Source organism: Culex quinquefasciatus, chromosome 2 (assembly GCF_015732765.1).
Source record: "Culex quinquefasciatus strain JHB chromosome 2, VPISU_Cqui_1.0_pri_paternal, whole genome shotgun sequence".
NCBI classification, from domain to species: Eukaryota; Metazoa; Arthropoda; class Insecta; order Diptera; family Culicidae; genus Culex; species Culex quinquefasciatus.
The window spans coordinates 220,745,517-220,766,662 of NC_051862.1; the positions used below are offsets into that span (position 1 = coordinate 220,745,517).

The 21,146-nt window shown below is 35.4% G+C and overlaps 1 protein-coding gene across 10 annotated transcripts in view; it reads left to right on the top strand.

Annotated features, from left to right (window-relative positions):
* The window catches only part of LOC6035784 (sodium- and chloride-dependent GABA transporter ine), a 46,552-nt gene that overhangs the window by 16,029 nt on the left and 9,377 nt on the right, over positions 1-21,146 (top strand). For 9 of the 10 annotated variants that reach the window (XM_038253925.1, XM_038253916.1, XM_038253918.1 and 6 more), the window contains 3 exons: positions 4,868-5,479; positions 5,634-5,859; positions 20,911-21,098. In XM_038253925.1, the coding sequence (XP_038109853.1) occupies positions 5,017-5,479; positions 5,634-5,859; positions 20,911-21,098 (877 nt within the window). In that variant the 5' untranslated portion in view covers positions 4,868-5,016. Of the gene's footprint in view, positions 1-4,867; positions 5,480-5,633; positions 5,860-15,911; positions 16,283-20,910; positions 21,099-21,146 lie in introns of those variants that run through there. The other variant, XM_001845857.2, reaches the window with a different exon arrangement.

Consider the following 21,146-nt stretch of genomic DNA (forward strand, 5'->3'; position numbering starts at 1 on the left):
GGAATCATTCGGATTTTGAGTAAGTAATTCAGTAATTCCAGAATTACTCCGCAACTCTGCAGTTATTCCTTTAATTCTGGAATTACCTAGTAATTCCGTAGTAATTCGAGTAATTTCATAGTTACTCAGTAATTCATGTATTTCCCATCAATTCAAGTAACTACTAGTAATTCTTTAAAGGTAAATCGGCAAAATGCATTTTGCTTTTCCTTGATGCCTTTTATGGTTGTAAGAAGTACAAAGCGGATTCGGAATGTCCGCAAATTTGGATGCTCTCTAATTCAAATGTATGCGGATGAAAAACAACTCAAACGTCAAAATCAGTGGTCAAACTGATGTTGAGATTTACCCCATTATTCCAAGTAGGGCAAAACAAGGATAGCAGTTTTTAGATAGCATAAACAAATTTTTGCTGTTCTCTATTGTGCTTTGATTTTTATATGCACCACATTTCTTATTCAATTGCAATAAGGATCTTATAAATATTTATTTTTATTTATTTCTATATGACATGACTAAAACAGCTTCAAAATTGGTTTCAGGTGTCTAAAAAACAAAAATTACAACAAATAAAACGATACCAATTTAAATAAAACTTTAGAAATGTTTAAAGTTATAAGTTGTAATACTTATGTTAATTCTAGGCCAAAATAAGATTTTTGTTTAATCCCGGGAATTCCCCGTACAACATGTAAAAATCCCGGGAATTCTGTGCCGGAATTCCCGGGATGGACGCACTATTGCCAAGCACGTGGTTTTGTGCGTTTGACAGCTGTCATTCGATCCAATTCCAAAGACTTTTATCAATATGCTGGAAGCTAGGCAGTAATTGGGTACTAAAGCCCTATGTCAATTTTTATGTAACACGATTAAAAACCATTTCTGATCACTTTTTTTCATTTTAATGGATTTTTTTTTTAACAAGACAACATTTTTTCGATGGATCAACTATGGTCCCCTTTGAACGAGCTGTCAAGTAGGACCTTTTCTGTCAAGAAGGACCGCGAGGTTAATTTTTCAAAATTGATTTAAAAATCCATTTTAAAATCTTTGTGGTCGTACAAAGGGTCATTGTACTCAGAAAAATAAGCTTTATCGCTGTAAACAATAATATCAGCAATCTAAGCTTCATTTTAGGACCCAATTCCAAGTTATTTTTTATAAATTTGGGCAATTCTGCGTGGTTTCTGGAAATCCCAAGTAATTATGGGAAATCAAAGTAATTCATGACATATTGCCAGTAATCCTGGTAATTCCATTTAGACTGGTCAGTAATCCTTGATGCTGGAAACCCCTTGCACACACTAGCGCACCATTTGATTTTGCTGGCCGGACAAAATTTAACCTCACTTTTTTTCGTGTACGTACACACAATACATGCGCACTATTAGGATCTATTAGGATATTATTATTATTTTTTGGTTTCGTTTGGCAGTTCACAAACTATAATATCTTTTGCATTAATTTCAAATAACGGTTTTTACTAAAAATATATACTGATTGAATATTGGAAATATTCTTTTGGTGATTTTCATAAAATTAAAAACTCTAGTGATTAAATGATTAAATTAAATGACATATTTACCTCAAATTGAACTTAAAAAATCAAAATCATTTGACAGTACCTAATGAAGTTGTTGTCCTTTTTTATTATTTTACAATTTTACGGACCCAATTCTGCAACAATCTGATTGGGAATATAGTCAAATAGCTAACCTTTAAAAAATGGACGAGGTCCAGGGATGAAATTTTCGAAACAATAAGTTTCACAAACTGCTTCATCCATTATTACAGTTATACATACTAATATCTTAATGAAATTTAAATATCAAGAAAGAAGAATTCTGTATTCTGTATTCTGAGCAATTCTCTACGGAGTCGGCCGATTTCGACCATTTTTATTTGATGTAGCTGTTACATTTGAGTGAATTTTCTGAGCAATTTTTTGAGACTAACACTTCAAAAGGGGCAAACAGCATTTAGAAAAAAAAATCAAAATATTGTTTCCGAAAAGATCGAAAATCAGACCATTAGTTGCTGAGATATTGACATTAGGCGTCATCCATAAAGTACGTCACGCTCTAGGGGCGGAGGGGGGGTTGTCGCAATCGTGACAAATTGTGACAAGGGTAAGATGGGGGGGAGACCGTGACGTCAAGCTAGACTATTTCCTGAATACTGAAAATTCAGTCAAAGAATATATCTAAAAAAAATTTTTTTTGATAAAATTTCCTCGTAAATCAAAAACGACACAAAGCTTTAAGAAACAGATAGATTTAATATACTTAAATCATTAGATTTTCAAAAAAAACTAACTTAATCCACCTATGTGGTTGATGCCTTCCTCACTTTTTACCAACAATGGGTAATATGAGTGGTTTGGACACATATTTCAGCTATTTTTTTTAGGTCCAGAAAAATAAGTACACAGATATAACTTAAGTTGTCATAACTCGAGACAGGGTTGCCAGATTTTCAATTATGTGGACTCGTTGGAAAGGTCTCTTGATAACCTAACCAACGATGGGTCGGATGATGGTTCCGGACATCGTTTACATACATTTAAGTGAGATCCGGCTTCAAAAAAGTACATAAATATCACTTAAGTGGTCATAACTCGAGACAGGGTTGCCAGATCTTCAATTATGTGGACTCGTTGGAAAGGTCTCTCGATTACCTAACCAATGATGGGTCGGATGATGGATCCGGACATCGTTTACATACATTTAAGTGAGATCCGGCTTCAAAAAAGTACATAAATATCACTTAAGTGGTCATAACTCGAGACAGGGTTGCCAGATTTTCAATTATGTGGACTCGTTGGAAAGGTCTCTCGATTACCTAATCAATGATGGGTCGGATGATGGTTCCGGACATCGTTTACATACATTTAAGTAAGATCCGGCTTCAAAAAGTACATAAATATCCCTTAATTGGTCATAACTCGAGACAGGGTTGCCAGATTTTCAATTATGTGGACTCGTTGGAAAGGTCTCTTGATAACCTAACCAACGATGGGTCGGATGATGGTTCCGGACATCGTTGACATACATTTAAGTGAGATCCGGCTTCAAAAAAGTACATAAATATCACTTAAGTGGTCATAACTCGTGACAGGGTTGCCAGATCTTCAATGTTGTGGATTCGTTGGAAAGGTCTCTCGATTATCTAACCAACGATGGGTCGGATGATGGATCCGGACATCGTTTACATGCATTTAAGTGAGATCCAGCTTCAAAAAAGTACATAAATATCACTTAAGTGGTCATAACTCGAGAGAGGGTTGCCAGATCTTCAATGTTGTGGATTCGTTGGAAAGGTCTCTCGATTACCTAACCAACGATGGGTCGGATGATGGTTCCGGACATCGTTTACATACATTTAAGTGAGATCCGGCTTCAAAAAAGTACATAAATATCACTTAAGTGGTCATAACTCGAGACAGGGTTGCCAGATCTTCAATTATGTGGACTCGTTGGAAAGGTCTCTCGATTACCTAACCAATGATGGGTCGGATGATGGATCCAGACATCGTTTACATGCATTTAAGTGAGATCCGGCTTCAAAAAAGTACATAAATATCACTTAAGTGGTCATAACATGAGACAGGGTTGCCAGATCTTCAATTATGTGGACTCGTTGGAAAGGTCTCTCGATTACCTAACCAACGATGGGTCGGATGATGGTTCCGGACATCGTTTACATACATTTAAGTGAGATCCGGCTTCAAAAAAGTACATAAATATCACTTAAGTGGTCATAACTCGTGACAGGGTTGCCAGATCTTCAATTATGTGGACTCGTTGGAAAGGTCTCTCGATTACCTAACCAACGATGGGTCGGATGATGGTTCCGGACATCGTTTACATACATTTAAGTGAGATCCGGCTTCAAAAAAGTACATAAATATCACTTAAGTGGTCATAACTCGTGACAGGGTTGCCAGATCTTCAATGTTGTGGACTCGTTGGAAAGGTCTCTCGATTACCTAACCAACGATGGTTCGGATGATGGATCCGGACATCGTTTACATGCATATAATTGAGATCCGGATATATGTGAAAACACATTTTTATTCATAACTTTTGAACTAGTTATCGAAACTTCAAACAATTCAATAGCGATGTATGGGACCCTAAACCAAGTCGAATGCAACTGGTTCGATCAAAATCGGTTCATCCAGTGCTGAGAAAACTTGGCAAGATTTTTGAACACATACATACATACACACACACACACATACACACACACAGACATTTGTTCAGTTTTCGATTCTGAGTCGATATGTATATATGAAGGTGGGTCTTCGAGCTTTTAATAAAAAGTTCATTTTTAGAGCAGGATTATAGCCTTACCTCAGTGAGGAAGGCAAAACTGTTGATGGTGATTTCTATCACTACAACATTCAACAAAATAAAAATCTAAATACAACCTGTACAAATTAAAAACTTTCTCGATTGAACTCCGAATTTATAAATAATCCTATTTATAAATCATGTAATAATTATTCAAAAAATCTATATGGAGGAGGGGGAGTCAACAGAATGTGACGTACTTTTCGAAGGCTTGACATACTTTATGGATGACGCCTTAGAAAATAGTTGGTTATTTGGGTGAGACTTAGAAAACATCAATTTTCCTGTATTTTTTCCTCAAACCAGAACCAGAGCTGCGAATATTTCGCGAAAATAAAAAAAAAATGAAATAAAATTAGCTCTGGCCTCATCTCTTTTTAAGTACACTCTAATTTCGTAACACGTTTGTTCCTTTCAACCGTTTTCCATTGATGAGTTATTGAATAACTCTATGCTTAAACACATAATACGTACGTTCATAATTCTTGTTTTTCTTTCTCTAATTCTTTCAGATGTTAACCCTGGACACCGCTGTCTTTGCCCTGCCCGGACAGAGATGACTCTGCTGGTGTCGTAATAGCAGACCCCAGCACCACCACCAATAGTCGAAATCTGTGATAAACTTCCCCAAACTGCGCTCATCTTCCACCCACCTTCCAATATGGACCACCCCCAGGACCAGCAGCACCAGCTGGAGACGCAATCGCTCAACCCGGTCCCGAACCGGCGAGCCATCAACGATCTGCACTTTAACGCCCTCAACACCAACTACAAGAACGCCAACAAGCTGAACAATAACAACAACAACGGCCAAGCCCAGGTGGTTCAGGGTGAAGACTCGAAGGTGCTACTGCTGCCGTCGAACCACCGGAAGTTTATCATCGTTCCGGCGCAACCCGGAAGTGCCATTGGCGGCGGAGGTAGCACATCGCCAACCTCGGGCGGATCGACCTCCCCGAACCAGCAGCAAGCGACGAGCAGCTCGAGCGGGTCACCGCCGTCAGGCATTCCGGTGGCCAAGTTCGAGATCGGGGAGAGTTCGGCGTCGACCAGTTCCGGTTACCCGCTGGCCACGGCCGCCTCCAAGCCAAAGCAGTTCCACAGTCTGAGATCGGTACGTTCCGGTAGGTGAACTGATTGGGTAGATCGAACTCTTTCTTTCTCTCTGCGAACCGCGGACAACTGGACGTAACAAGCAGTGTGTTACGTCTGTTTCGTCTGTAGTTTCTACTAAAACGTTATACCAAGGATCTACTCTAAAGTCCCCTCCTGTTACAGCCAACGATCGTTCCGGCATTGCGGACGCCCACCTGAACCCGGCCATCGTCCGGACGGGGTCGTACATCTTTAGCGATTCCGGCGGGACGCCGCGACTCTTCTCGGACGCCACCTCGATACGGTCGCTGGCCTCGATCGGCGTCGGTTCCACCGATGGCCGCCGGATGGTGATCCGCCGGGTGCCCAACTCGCCGACCGAGCTGCTGACCATCATCAACCCACCGACGTGAGTAGTACTAGCTTTATGCTTGATTAGATTCTATCCGTGTGGCGAAACAGGGGGAATTATTCAATTGCCGTCGCGCACTCTGGGGAATTATCGAAAAATGTAACGGTGATTAGTGGTGGCACGCGAGTGCAATTAAAATAGAGCTGGCGTGCATCAGATTCCGACGACGAATGTAAATCACTTTATTGGATTAGGCCACTTATGTGATGGGTATCTAGGGTTTAAATGAGTTAACATTTCAGTTGACTTAAAACAAACTGAACTAAGTAGATAATTTCTTTTATCTGGGAAATTTTCTGACAAAATATTTCATTTTGAGTTGACTAGGAGTTTGTAATCGCGAAAATACGTATTCCTCGACTGTTTTTTTACATCTGGGAAGGGGTACATCTTTAATGTCAGAAATAATGTGTAATTTTACTTCTTTTCTGGTGTAATGTCGCTTTTTTAGTCTTAATTGAGGTAAAATTACAATCATAAAAGAGGTAAAATTAAATCATAAAAGAGGTAATATTCAACCTTCCAAAATTAAATCTTCCAAATTTACACAATTTTTTACTGTGTATGGATGAAACTAAAAATCAAAATTCAATTTTGTAATTACATTGTGGATTTTTTGCCATCCTCACCCATAGAGGTAAGGCTATTAGGGGAAATATACTCATTTTAATCACTCTAAACCCTTCGTCCAATTTTCATTACTTTTGCCGTTTTCCGGTATTAAATCAACGTTTTCAGATGTATCAACAATAGAGAGTTGCTTGCTAACTTTTATTTGGGCTATTTGTTACTTTGGAACCGTCAAAAATACTTTATAAAAGCTGTAATTCACGATCAAAGTGCTGATAGGTCGATAATAGAAATTGGCTGAAAAAGGGTATAGTTCCCCTAAATACCGAAAAATGAACTTCTCAATCAGACCGCTTAGACCCACCTTCATGTATACTAGGGTGCCCAAGAAAAAATGACCCCTTCTCCACAAGCGGAAAATGGAGTATTAAGTTTTTTTAAGCATCTGTGAAATTTTTTAGCGAAATTAGTTGAGGTTAACCCATTGATACCCGAACCTAGGGCGTCCAATTTTCCAGGGTTTTGAATTTCCCGGGAAACTGGAAAAATATTTTTTGAGTCCCAGGATTCCGGGAAATGTTTGAAAATGTCCCAAAATCAATGTTTTTGTTTTATATGTTGTTGTTTTTATGCTTAATATCGAAGACTTAGCTCAATACTATCAGTTGGTGATAATCTACCATCAATCCTAACAAGGACAGCAGTTTTTAGAACAGTTTTAAAGAAATATAAAATTGATTATATTTTTGTTCTTTGTTTTGCTTTGGATTTTAAATGAATCAATGTGAATTAAATTAAATAAGTCTCTTTTACATATTTGACATCACTTGAAAAAACTTTAAAACTTAAAAAAACTGCAGCGACACCAAATAAAGTAACACCAGTTAATGTGAGCCACGTAGCCCAGTGGTAACGCTTCCGCCTCGTAAGCGGTAGATCGGGGTTCAAATCCCGGCTCGGACCAACACAACTGGGTGATCTTTTCCCTTCTGGAATCGATTGCTTAGTAAAGGGAAGGTAGTGTATCGTCACAAACTGGACCTTATCACGACACCTTAGGGAGGCGACCTATGGAATGTTAACATTAACCTTAACATGTTAACATTAAGTTGAGAATGAAACTGCCACTGAATCCGCTTTGTAAATGCCGGCCCCGATACTCTTCAAGGGTGTTCCCCTCAGGAACAGGGAAAGATTTACTTAGTTAATGTAAAATTTTAGATAAATTAAGAATTTCATGTTTCGTTTAAAACATATTTTACAAATTATCTTTTAATCACTACTGTCAACTGGGGAAAATCAAAACAAAAGTCTGGTATAGGAGAAAAATCGAAAAAAAATCAAAAAAAAAAATGGCTCAAGCAGCTGTATTACTTTGTTACCTTTATCCTGATTTTCCCTAGGCGGCGGTGTTTGATGAAAAATAGTTAAATAAGATATTTTTTTAAATTTAAAATAATTAATACCCAGTCTTTGAATAGAATATAAAATAAAATAGAAAATATTTATAGCGCTAGGAATTTTTTGAATTTCTAAACTAAAATTTTAACAATTTTCCATAACATGCCAAATTAATGCTGATATATGTCGAGTACAAATTTTGAATGTTTATAATAATTATCGATTATTAATTATTCAAATGTTCATCTATTTATACATCCTGATCAGAATTTCCAAACCAAAATAAGTTTTTTTCTCAATTCCGGAAATTCCCGGGATAAAATATGAAAAATCCTGGGATTCGGGAATTCCCGGTTTTGGAAAAATCCCGAGAATTTTGTCCCTGGAATTCCCGGGATGGACGCACTACCCGAACCTAAAGTTGGTGAAAAAAGGGTTTTCATACAAAAATGACTTTTTTAAATCGCTTATAACTTTTCAGGATCGAGTTTCACAGCTTTGGTATGTTCTACAATGTTGTAGAGCATTAAATTTTCAATGATAATCTCACTTTTGAGAATATTTGGATGGAAGTTGCGCACCCTGCAGACCAAACCGTAAGAAAATTGGGTTTTCCATACATTTTTTTTGATTTTTTTCCATACTTCTTCACCTTCGGGTATCAATGGGTAAATGTTGACAGATTCTGCTCATATTTGGCCTCGAGCCCTAAAATAGCTCAAGGAACAATATTCAGCTTGTGGAGCGAGGGTTTGAGAAAAAGTTCCATATTCTGGGCACCCTAATGTATACCTATCGACTCAGAATCAAATACAGAGCAAATGTCTGTGTGTGTGTGGATGGACGTAGATTTTTTCTATCATTCTGTAGTGGAATACAAATTTCAGCATTGTTTCTTGGCATTGAAAAGTAGGCTGTTTCGTCACTTCCCAAGGACAGGAAAAGTTGAACGTTTCATAGCGTAGTTGCAAAAACTACTACATATTTTCAATGTCACATCAAATATGCAATAAAAAAACATACAACTTTGTTTTGATAAAGTGCACAGATTGCAATTTTACTACGTTAAAAACATATTTTGTCGTGCCTCTTTTGCTTGACAGTTTGCGATTTTTTGACAACTGTGCGTTGGTTGCTAAGATACTGTGCCACTTACAGAATTAATTTTGAGAAAAATGGGGGTTTCAACACTTTTTTCAACAAAAAAAAAACTGTTATTAAATTCTGTGCTCTTCGTAATAACTATGCTTATTCAAATCAAGCTTGACTTTGGAAAATGTGAAAAAATAGTTAAATAACTGCCTTTTAACTGCCTCAGATATAAAATGAGAAAAAATAGATAAAAAGAAGTTAATTTAAATACACCATTCAAATTAACATCTTTATTTTTGACTGTGTATGCTGCCTGGGCCACCTTCTATCATTTAACACTAATCGTGCTTAAACGAAACTACTGAGTTTCTACGAACTCATTTCCATTAATCAAGCTTCACTCGAAGAATTAAAAAAATCAAAATGTCAGGGATTTTATTACATTTTCCACCAGAAACTATCACAGTTTTCTGTGAATCCATTACCTTCTAAATCATCGGTGATAATTAGCTTTATGTATTTATCTTCTCTCAAAAACCTTCAAAAAGTAATTTGTCAAGCCCAAATTACGGCAAACCAAAGAAACATCAAAACCCTCTTCACCGCACCAGCATATCTGAAATATTGCTGTCCAACTCAATTTGCCTTCCAACTCAATTCGTCACCCAACTGAACTGTCTTTTTCGCCACATTGGGAACCGCCGCGGTAGGTCGCACCATATTTTGTGCATACATTACCGGCTGGCTAAACCAGACAGTTCTGGTCAGATGTCGTGTGAAGAGATGTCAATTTTAATTAAATGACGACGACCTGCCGCAGAGAAACAGCCACCATCGACGGGGAACGGTGATTAATTTCAGTTTTATTCGCGCTCTCTAAGCTAGATGTGGGTGATCTAATTTTCCTTTTTAACATTTTTACAACCCGTGTATTGCATAATAAACGGCAGGGTGTTACGAGCCGCATTAGACGAAATGGGTCGAGATTTGAACATAATTTGCATTCAGCTTCAGCTTTTGCAGTGCCACAATTGTGAATGTGAGTTATAATTCCACCTCCAGCAAGGCATTCAAAACGACGACGACGACGATGATAATCCATATAATAATCATAAAGTACCCAATGCGATGTCACTTGGCCTAGTCAGTCAGTCGGCAAAACGGCTGAGCCACTGAGCGACTGATGACAATTTCCTCAATTGAGAGAGATGGCACTGAGCTCGCGTCGGGCGGACCTGGCCGGGCGGGAGACCTTCATTTGAATGCTAAGTGCTGAAATCCGCAACAAGAGCGTGCACTCCATTCAGCCTATAGTATAGAGAAACGTTTGAAATTTGGATCCACAAGGGGGGAAGGTCGTGACTTGCACACGTGATTATCCAGTGAGTAAGGCTACTGGATTTGTAGATTTACAAGTTTATTGTGCGGGGATCACCCGATTATCATGTCATACGATCAAATTGGCAATTTTAAATCAATCTAGGTGCCTAAGCGCCGCAAAGTATGCAACCAGAAATCAACTCTCTTTAGAGGAAACTGTCAAATGGCCCCCAACTCTTATAAACAGCCATGCCAGATATACAAATAAATCTGTATTTTAAAGATTTTTAGAATGAATGATTATGTTGAAAATTTTCAACAATTTAGATATTGAATTATGCTTAATATGATTAAAAAGCTTAAATCCACTGTTGAATATTTAAAATTTTCTTCTCTGGCTTCGAATTCGACATGATACAGATTAAATACAGATTTATTTTAAGGAAAATACAGATCTCCCTTAAAACAATCTGGCATCATTGCTTATAAGGTAATTCAACTAGAATGCCTTTGGAAGATTTGCGGGGCAGTCATGGTCAGGATGATTGGATAATGCTCTTTTTCTCACAAAGAGGCCACTTAGAATAAGTGGGTCACGAGGCGAAATTGGATAAGGACACCTAGTAATTTGTTCTTTTGAGTGATGGTTGCTCAATAGGGTGCCCAGAAAAAAATACCCCCTGCTCCACAAGCGGCAAACGGTTTATTGGGTTATTTTAAGCATCTGTGTAAATTTTGAGCGAAATTGGATGAGATTAACCCATTGATACCCGAGCCTAAAGTTAGTGAAAAAAATGTTTTTCATACAAAAATGACTTTTTTTAAATCGCTAATAACTTTTCAGGATCAAGTTTTGCAGCTTTGGTATGTTCTACAAAGTTGTAGAGCATTAAATTTTCAATGAGAATCTTACTTTTGGGAATATTTGGATGGAAAAAGCGCACCGTGCAGACCAAACCGTAAGAAAGTTGGGTTTTCCATACATTTTTTCGATTTTTCCCATACAAACTTCACCTTCGAGTATCAATGGGTTAATGTTGACCGATTTTGCTCATATTTGGCCCAGAGTCCTAAAATAGCTCAAGAAATAATATTCAGCTTGTGGAGCGAGGTTTTGAGAAAAAGTCCCATATTCTGGGCACCCTATTGCTCAATTTGTTAGTTGCCTGCGAAGCAGCTGTTAATGGCATCTTTGAGTGAAAAAAATAGTGGAGTTGAATTTTCTGAAGCTAATTATACTTGTCCATTGATTCCTAACTAAATTTTCATTTTTGTATGGATATTTTTTTGAATTGCGACTTGCACTTGAAAACGAAAAAAATATCCAGGTTTTTAAGCGAAGATGGCGTTCGAATGATGAACGTCCGAAATGCCAAAATCGCGCAGTAGCACCAACATTAGAAAAAAAATGCGGCTGTCATTCCATGGCACACTTTTTTTCGTAATGTAGGTACCACTGCGTGATTTTGACATTTCGGGCGTTCACCATTCGAACGCCATTTTCACTTAAAAAGCTGGATAGTAAAAAAAAGTAATATTACACATTTTTTTCGACACAAAATCTGTCACCATTTCCTGATGAATATTACCATCATTTTTTTCTGTGTATCAAACAATTAAAAATGTGTAAATTCAAGTTTGTCTACATCACTTTTTTGCTAACCAACACAGTAAAAAAAATCATGGTATTATTACAATGAGGAATGAGTACATTTTTAATGTGAGAAAAATTTGTAATTTAACCTCTAAAAATGTGTAAATTTACCACTTTTTCGATGAGGTAATATTACGTCATATTATACCTTCCAATTTTACCATTCTAAATTTATATATTTTTTGCCGTTATCTACAAATTTTCGGGTGCTTTCTTAACATTTTATTGAGAAACCAATATGCCAATATAATTCAAAACAGTTTGGGTATCTCCATAAAAGTTGTTACAAATATTAAAAATGAATTTTGTTTTGTTGATTGATATTGTGATTCTCGTTATGGTGATATTTTTTTCTTTTCAGTTTTATTTTAAAGAAGCCATTTTGCCATTATTTTTTCCTTAGGCAAACTAAGGCAAAGTTTAAGGTTACGAAATTGTGTGTGTGTGTGTGAACCAACCAAACGGGACCACGCGGTCGCTTCTTACAAATTGAGTTGTTTCCATGTATTTTTAGATCTACATTCTATACATGCAAATAACTCGCATAGGCATTTGGAAGGTGTTAGCTCTGCCGAGCTTCGGTGACCCATTTCTACGCTGGCTAGCCGAGCGCGAGGTACTTCAGCTTTGTCGACAAGCCCCGCCCTGAAGAACGTTTGCACCAATCGGATTCAAACGTTATTTAGAACTTCCGAACCCTTGTCAAATGGACAAGGACCCAGCGCGTATATAGTAACAGTAACAGTATTCCTAATTCCAGCCATAGCCTACCAAGTCGCGATGGCCTAGTGATTAGCATTTTTGCTTACCAATCCAAAGGACGGGGGATCGAACCCCGACTCGAGCGACTTTGATTTTTTCGTACCCGTTCAGAGTTTCAAGATTTATATTTCCTATACTTTCTCGTTGGGAGCAGATGGGAATCGAACCCAGGACCATTCGCTTACAAAGCGAACACCGTAACCAGTCAGCCACGGCCGCTCCTCAAAGTTTAAGGTTACGAAATTACATTTAAAAAAATAAGTGCTCGGAAAAAATATGATAGTATTTAGTTTTCCTTTAAAAACAATATTTTTAAGGAAACTTCAAAACGCATTTTAATGCGCTACAGTTTAAAATGGTGCAAAATCTTGTTGGATAAACTGGAGATAAACATAAAACAATCTTTTTAAAAAAAGTTCCAAAAAGCTGTTAAAAAACAAAAAAATATTTTTAGATGCAATTTGCAGTCAAAATTAACATTTTGTTTGTTGAACTGCTCCGTTTTCCAAATAAAGGAATTTATGGTTAAATTTTTCGAAAAATATATATTTTTTGCCATTAAATTGCAATTAAAAGTGCATGAAATAAAAGCCAAAAAAATTTAATTTTTCATGTTAGAAAAAACTTTTGTGAAATGTCGAAAATAAGTGTTTTTGACACTAACCTTTAAGCCCAAATTATTATTATTGATCAAAGCAAGCTGAAATTGCTTGTAGTTTAATGCTAACTTCTAGGAAATTCAGAAAAAAATGACCCCGTGCTCCACAATCGAAAAACAAGTTTTTGAGTTACCGTAAAACGGGGTGACTTTGATAGCCGAGGTGTCTTTGATAGGTTTGCAATTTTTCCGCAAGATGAAGAGTACAATTAAAATACGTACGGAATTATTTAGAATCATACTGACCGTGGTAGAGAAGAGTTCAAAGTACTTCAAGAAGAACATTTCATATTTTTTTTTGAAAAGTTTAAAAAGTTAGTTAACTATAGTTAAGGAAATGTTCATGAAAGTCATTGTTTTAAACTTCTCAAAGTGTCATGATTTTCTCAATGAACATGATTTTGAATCGGAAAATGGAATGCATTTTCGGATTATTTGGACAAATTTCCACTAGAAGTAGGTTAAAGAAGTTTGTAAATAATAAATAATATGTGTTTTTAAAACACATTTGAACAAAATCTCCAAATTTATAGGCAATTTCAGTTGAACAAATTTCATGTTAAATGTGACTCATTGTGATTCGTGATTCGAATTCAGTATAAAATGCAATATAAATCGATAATTTTATAAACAAAAATAGTTTTAACAAATTTCAGGCAAAATTCCGACTTTTTAACAATTTTACCTAAAATTTATATGTATTTTGTTAAAAAGCTTATAAAATTTGTTAACTAAATATAAACATTGATTTTTTTTCTTAAAAACTATGTCAGCTACTAAAGTGATGGTACATTTTGCTTACAAATAAAGTTTTAACATCTTAAATATGATTTTAATAAGAAAAACTATGGCTATCAAAGTCACCCCGGAATTTAAACTAAGAATTTTTAGCGTAACTATTTTTCTAAATACTATTGAGAAATTTTTTTTCTAAAATAGTGCATGGACTTTGTGTGGCTTACCCCAGTACATGTTTTAAAAATAATAATCTTAAGAAAAACAGGTTGGAAAATATTCCACAAACAAATTGAAATCCTACCATAGTCACCCCGGTTTACGGTATTTTAATCATCTGTGCCAATTTTGAGCGAAATTGGTTTAGGTGTTTTTCATACAAAAATGACTTTTAAAATCGCAAATAACTTTTCAGAATCGAGTTTTAAAGCTTTGGTACGTTATGCAAAGTTGTTGGGATTTGGGATGGAAGTAGCGTACCCTGTTGATAACATCGTGCAAAAATTAGTTTCTCCATACATTTTTTTTTAGATTTTCCCCATACAAACTTGAATGAGTAAATGTTGACCGATTTTGCTCATATTTGTCCCACAGTCCTTAAATAGCTCAAGGATCAATATTTAGCATGTTTAGCATGGCTTTGAAAAAATCTCACTCGTTCAGTTTAGTGAGAAATGAACGTAAATAAATAACAAGCAGTTGCATCATTATAATTTGACTAAAATCTTCAAAATATTTTCAAGTGTGCTAAAATATAGAATTGAAAATATTTTTTGTTTCCAGCTCTTTCGGAACATTTTTAAACTTTGGAAAATTAGTTTAGCAAGAGTCATGAGAGACATGAGAGATTTATAAGTAAGAAGAGTCCTGAAAATGTTGCGTTTTGCATCGAGTTTCCTACAAGTTTTTGCACTTTTGCAAAACATACTTGTTTGCGATTACCCGTTTGCCGTATAAAAAATCAGAGCAATCTATAAAAAATATTACTACGATACAAGTGAAAAGTTCAACTTTATAGCACCCAAATTAAAACTTGTGCTCTCTTGTACCATCTAGACAGGAATCTAAGCACACGGGCACCGATATTTGAGAGTACACTTGTAGAATTCTACTCTGCAAATTTGAAACCACTCTAATATCGATAAACATTTGCTCAAATCATTGATCTGAAACAACTATTCAGTTCAAACAAAACAGAAAAAAGCTTTTAGCAATTCGATATGGAACAAGTAACGACGATCACAATATTTGCTCCTAAACTTGGCATTGCTCATGTAAAGCACTTTTGAGAAAAAAAAGAAGAGTGTTAATCAACTTCAAGTTCCTCGTATTTGCACGCGTGGACTTCCGATATAACAACAGTCCATCTCGCTCAAACCAGTAGCCTCTCGCGTTGCCAACGCAGATCTTTCGATGCCAATGCCAAATATAGATAGGTGGTCGTGCTTTGGAAAGCCAAAATTATCACCCCCCAAAGTGGTGGCGCCGAACCGTTTCCAGAATCGGTACCTTGAAGATCCGCTCCTATGTACGATCCCACGTATATCACCATATCAAAGAGTTGGAGATAAGAAAGCTACAAGTTCCTTCGTTTTAGTGTGTTTATATTTAAGATTTGTCGTCCACAAGCTGATGATGATGATGATGGCGAATATCTTCGCGCAATTATAGTAATTTATTTTCCTAAGGGATTATCACCGTGTGATCCAAGAGACCAGGCTAGGTATTTACCTTTTTATTCTGCTATGTACTCGGGCGCGATATCTGATGTTCTTCTGTCGTGGCCACAAATCATGGGATTTATCTCGGATCCGAAATCTGCGTAACAGGTACGACACGTTCAGTACGTTGGCTAGCATGAACGGTTGAGGATCGCTTGAGAGTGGTCCGGTGTCGCCGTCGTCGTCGTGTTTGCTCCGACGGAAAAGCTCACGTGTTGTGTCGCAACCTTAACGTTTATTTTTCAAAAAGCAAGTGAAATTCGCAAACTAATCTTTCGGTGACAATGATTAACCATTTCTAAAAGACAAAAAAAACAACACAAAGAGCATGTCCCGGGGCCACGTGCAGATCCGGGACCGGGATCCCAAAAGCCAAGAGGAGCAGGAGTTGGAGCGAGAGCGAGAAGAGCTCCGAAAGCAGCTCCACTATGGGCACATGGAAGAGTACAAGGAACTGGTGGGCAGTTATCCAAACAGTCCGGTGCTGGCGCGGAAATTTGCTGGAGCGTGAGTTTTCTTTTTCGTCGTAAATTTGTGATAATGAAAAAAGTTCCAGAATCAGGAAAATACAGGTTTCGAGAGCGTGGCAAATGGGATTATCGAACGCGCGGATTAGCGTCTCGTGAAGTTCGTCAGACAGATTGATTAAATTAGAGCAGATTAAAAGAGTGATGATAATTCAGGGACAACGAGCGGTTGATCAGGATATCACAACGTAAAAAAAAATACACACTGTCTGCTGCTATACTTTAGTGAAATGCCGTGAATTAAGGGGTAACCTCGAACTAATCATGACCAAATATTTAGATTTCTTTTTTAATTTTTTTATGAAAATAAAAGTTCTTTCAATTAATTGTATGAATCGAATAAAAACCATCCGGTCAAAATGTACAATTCAAAGCCGGAACATGAAGGCTATTTTTCAATGATGTGATTGTATTTTGTGAATCAGACGGATTCGTTGCAAATATTTGTGACAGTTATTTTTCCAAGGCAGTTATTTGTACAAAGTTAAAGAAAAAAAAATCATCATACAAATTTCACCAGCCCTTTATATATTTAATTTTTATCTAAAAATCTCATATTTGAAGTTTCGACTTGTTTTAGGGTAATTTTAATGTGTTTACAAAAATATACAGTTATGGACAAAATTCACTTTTTAGCCACAATGATGTAATATTTGAAGTTTATGAAAAAAGATTTATAAGAAGTCAGGTTCACGAAACCATTGAAACCATTTAGGTAGTGTTTAGCCTGGTCAATAGCCTTGCTATCCATTAAAGATTTTTTGAAATTCTTCTTCTTATTTTCCCCAAAAAGATATTTGCGGGTCAAAGGTACGCACTAACATTTTTGAATGAAAAAAAAAAAAAAATCAAACGCATTGGACAACTTTTATTTCTGACAGTATTGATTCAAGTCACTGAAAAATTTCATTTCTGTTAAAACTTGAGTTTTATAAGTACAACTTTGTTCAAATAAGTCAATTTACCATACATTAATGTTTATTTGAAAAAAAAAACAACCCCCAATTGAAAACTACATAAAAAATCCGCTTTTACACAAAAATATTATCGAAATTTTTAGAGCAGGTTCCCGATATACAAGCGATTTGAGGTAAATCCTGGTGATACTTTTCGAAGGTCAAATACAAAGGTAATTTGAATTCAGCGAATATTGAATATTTGGCCCTTTTGAAATGTTAGTCTTGGTTTAAAAAATTTCAAAATATTTTTTTCCAAAAGATCGGAAAATTTCACGAATGTTTCATATTTTAACATTGAAAATCGGACCATTAGTTGCTGAGATATCGACATTAGAAAATGGTGGCAATATCTCAGCAACTAAGGGTCGTATCAACAAAGTTCAAAAATGCAAAATATAGAGAATTTTCTCAGCTTTTCAAAAATATTTTTTTCAAAGGTGGGCAAACATGTGCACTAATTTTAAAAAATGAAAAACTTCGACTATTTTCAAAAAAAGTCATCTGAAAATGGATTTAACTTGAAAACGGTGCACTTTATCAAAATTTCACTGAAGTACTTTTTGATTGCTAATTTGATTTAACATCGAAAAATTAAGTTGAAAAGTTTTTGCGACCAATTTTGCGATTTTTCGAAAAAATCAGTATTCAAAAAAATAAAAATAGTGTTTTTTTGCAAATCAAGTTTTAGTGATATAAAGTTAAATAAAAAATCACCAAATTTTTTTTACCGTGTATCATTTTTTTTCAGTGTAGTCCATATCCATACCTACTTTGCCTTTGACACACAAATCGATCAAAAAATTCCTTCAAAAGATACAGATTTTTGAATTTTCATACATCATTTTTGTATGGCCAGTTGCCAAATTTGTATGGAAAATTATATGGACAAACTAATGATGCAAAATGGCTTCTTTGGGAATACCGAAGGCACCAAAAAAGTTTCAGCCGGATTAAAAAATACAAAAATTAAAATTTAAGAAAAGAGACCGATTTCGTAGAGAATTGCTCATATTATATTATAACAGGGTGGCCACACAAGTCTGGAAATCGGGAAAGTCGGTAAAAAGTCGGGAATTCGCCAAAATCCGCCAAAAGTCGGGAATTCTGAGCATACTTGTTTGAAAATTATTTTTTAACTCTGGAATAATTTTGTAATATTTTGTACAATTTTCAATTCTCAATTCTGCTGTAGTAACTTACTTTAAATTTAAGGTTCTTTTCACTATTTCAATATATTTGAGTATAGATAAGCTGTTAAAGGCGTTCAAAACCTTAATGAGTATTGGAGTCTTTGACACAGATTTTTATAATATTTTTTATGAATCAAATGATCGCTTTTAATTTTTGTTCATCAAACAAGAGGTAAAGTTAATGAAAAACTAATATGAAAATAGAGCCTAATGGCCAGCTTAGAATTATGATTCTATTTCATTTTGCCACATAATTGAATATTTGAAAACAGATTCCAACTTGAGTTTGGCAATAGTTTTATTTTTGGTGAATATTTTTAATTGTTTAACTAAATTCATTTAGTAATTCAAAATATGTTTTTTTTTTCCAAATGTTGCCCCTGAACTTTTTTTTTGTGAGTATAGGTAAATTACCTAACATCGAATAAAATCCAAAATTGAAAAACTTTTTTATGTTTTGAAAACATAATGAAAATATTGAAATTGCAAAAAAATATCCAAGAAATTTTGAGTTATTGCAAAATTGTTTTAAAAAAATGTCTCTGCAAACATTTTGCTTAAAATAAGTGGGAAAACATGAAATCATATCAAACTGAATTTTCATTGAAAAAGAAAAAAAACAGTTAAATACTGACCACTAGATAAATTAACATTGATTAGAAAATTCAATATCAAAAATTACAAAATTAAAAAGGGAACTTGGCAAAAACCTTTTTTTATAAATTCCTCGACATTTTTCTAAATCCTTTGAATGAATAATAACAGCAATTATGTTTTAATCATTCTTTGACTTAAAACGATGATGAAGTTTAGAAAAATAGGAACGCTGTTTTAAGTTCAGTTATCTTTAAGTTTTTGTCATTTCAAGTTGAAACGAAGTATCAAAAACTATACGTTTGCCAATTTAAAAAAAAAAAACAACATGGAAGTTATAAGTATTGTTGCACTTTCGATTATTTTTTTCAAAGACTAATTGTTTGTGTTTCTAATCTGAATCATAATAATGAAATCATAATAATGAAATATTTTTTTATTTGTTGTTTTGTTCCAGTATTTACAAAAAATTCCTATACTTGGTTTTTTTTTAAATTAATTGAGATTTTTTTTTCGGTGGTTAATATTGACTGTTCTTATAGAAAGTTTGAAATCATTCTTTAGATAAGAAATGCCTATTATTTGAACATTCTGGAAAAGTCTGGAAAAAGTCGAAAATTTGAAAATGGAATTTGAGTGGTCACCCAGATAATATATTTGAGATAATTACAAGTTTTAAGTAATTTTTTCCAAATTTTACATTTAATAGATCAATATTACAAAGTTCTATTTGACCATTCAAACAATACAACACAATACTTACACTTAAATAAAAATGAAATAGATTCACTTACCTTTAAACAAATAAAATTTCGTTTGATTTTGACCGTTAATTTAAAAGAAATTTCGCTTAATTTCAGTAAAGAATGCTTTTAACTGGTTGAACCGTAGTCTGGGGTGAAACGGGACACATGGGGCGAATAAGCACGGCTGTTTTATCCAGGTTCTTGCGCTATACTTTGATATTTTTGATTTATTTCGGTTAAAGCAGATACAGATCAACTAAATTGGTGCATCAATTTTCTAATTTCAAGCTCTTGAATGCATTAAAAACTGCTGTCCCTATTCAGGTTGTAGTCCCGAATCACCCCAGTTGACGATAATTGAACACCAAAGTGTCGATATGCCAACATTAGGTGCTCGATGGAATTAAATGCTGTTCCCTAGTTCAAATCCATTTTTTGGGAAATTTGATGGGCTTTATTCATAAAATTATTTTTATTGGGTCCTTTTCGGTACTGGGACCTGGTTATGACCGAGTCGGCTTTTGTAATGACATTTTTTTAAGCTAAGAGTAATTACAGAGGATCTTGTGTGTAAATGTTAATGGGAGGGGAGCCGACAAATTTGATGGGCTTTTTGAAAAAAATATACTGAAATAAATATACACGCCACTTCTAACAGCTTTTTATTCAGTTTAGAAGACAAATTTTACATAAAAGTCTCCATATTGATAAATATTATTGTATATAATTTATTAATCAATTTTGTTTATTTTGTTTGTTAAGTATTTGGGATTATGGAGTTGATCTCTAAGAGATCTAATAAGAGAATCTTCCAGTTGAATTTTCTTCCAGAATCAGCTTTCAACCACATATCGTTCGAGACTGAATTTCACCCTGAATCACTCACTCTTTTCCTACCTCATAGCACTTGAACCTGCAATACGATCTAGTTATTGTGGGCAGAGACGAGGACTGGTTTAGCAACAGAAATAGCTTCTTGCGGCTTTCGAAGCTGGAAACTGTTTGGCTTACCAATTTGAATTGAAATGTTGCGGTTCTAATCAAGTTTGATTCCTGATTGATTCCTCAAATAGCAATAGAGTGATCTAACCTTCTCCAATTTCACCTTCTTCTTCTCAGACCCCCGGACGAACCGTACGAGAATGACAGCTACACGGGCATCTCGGACGACTCGGACATTGACAACCTCAAGCCCCGGAAGCAGCACTGGGCCAACAAGATGCAGTTCGTGCTGGCCTGCATCGGGTACTCGGTTGGCCTCGGAAACGTTTGGCGGTTTCCGTACCTGGCCTACAAAAGTGGCGGAGGTGACTTCATTAGCACATACGTCATTTATGCAAAAATGTCTTAAATCT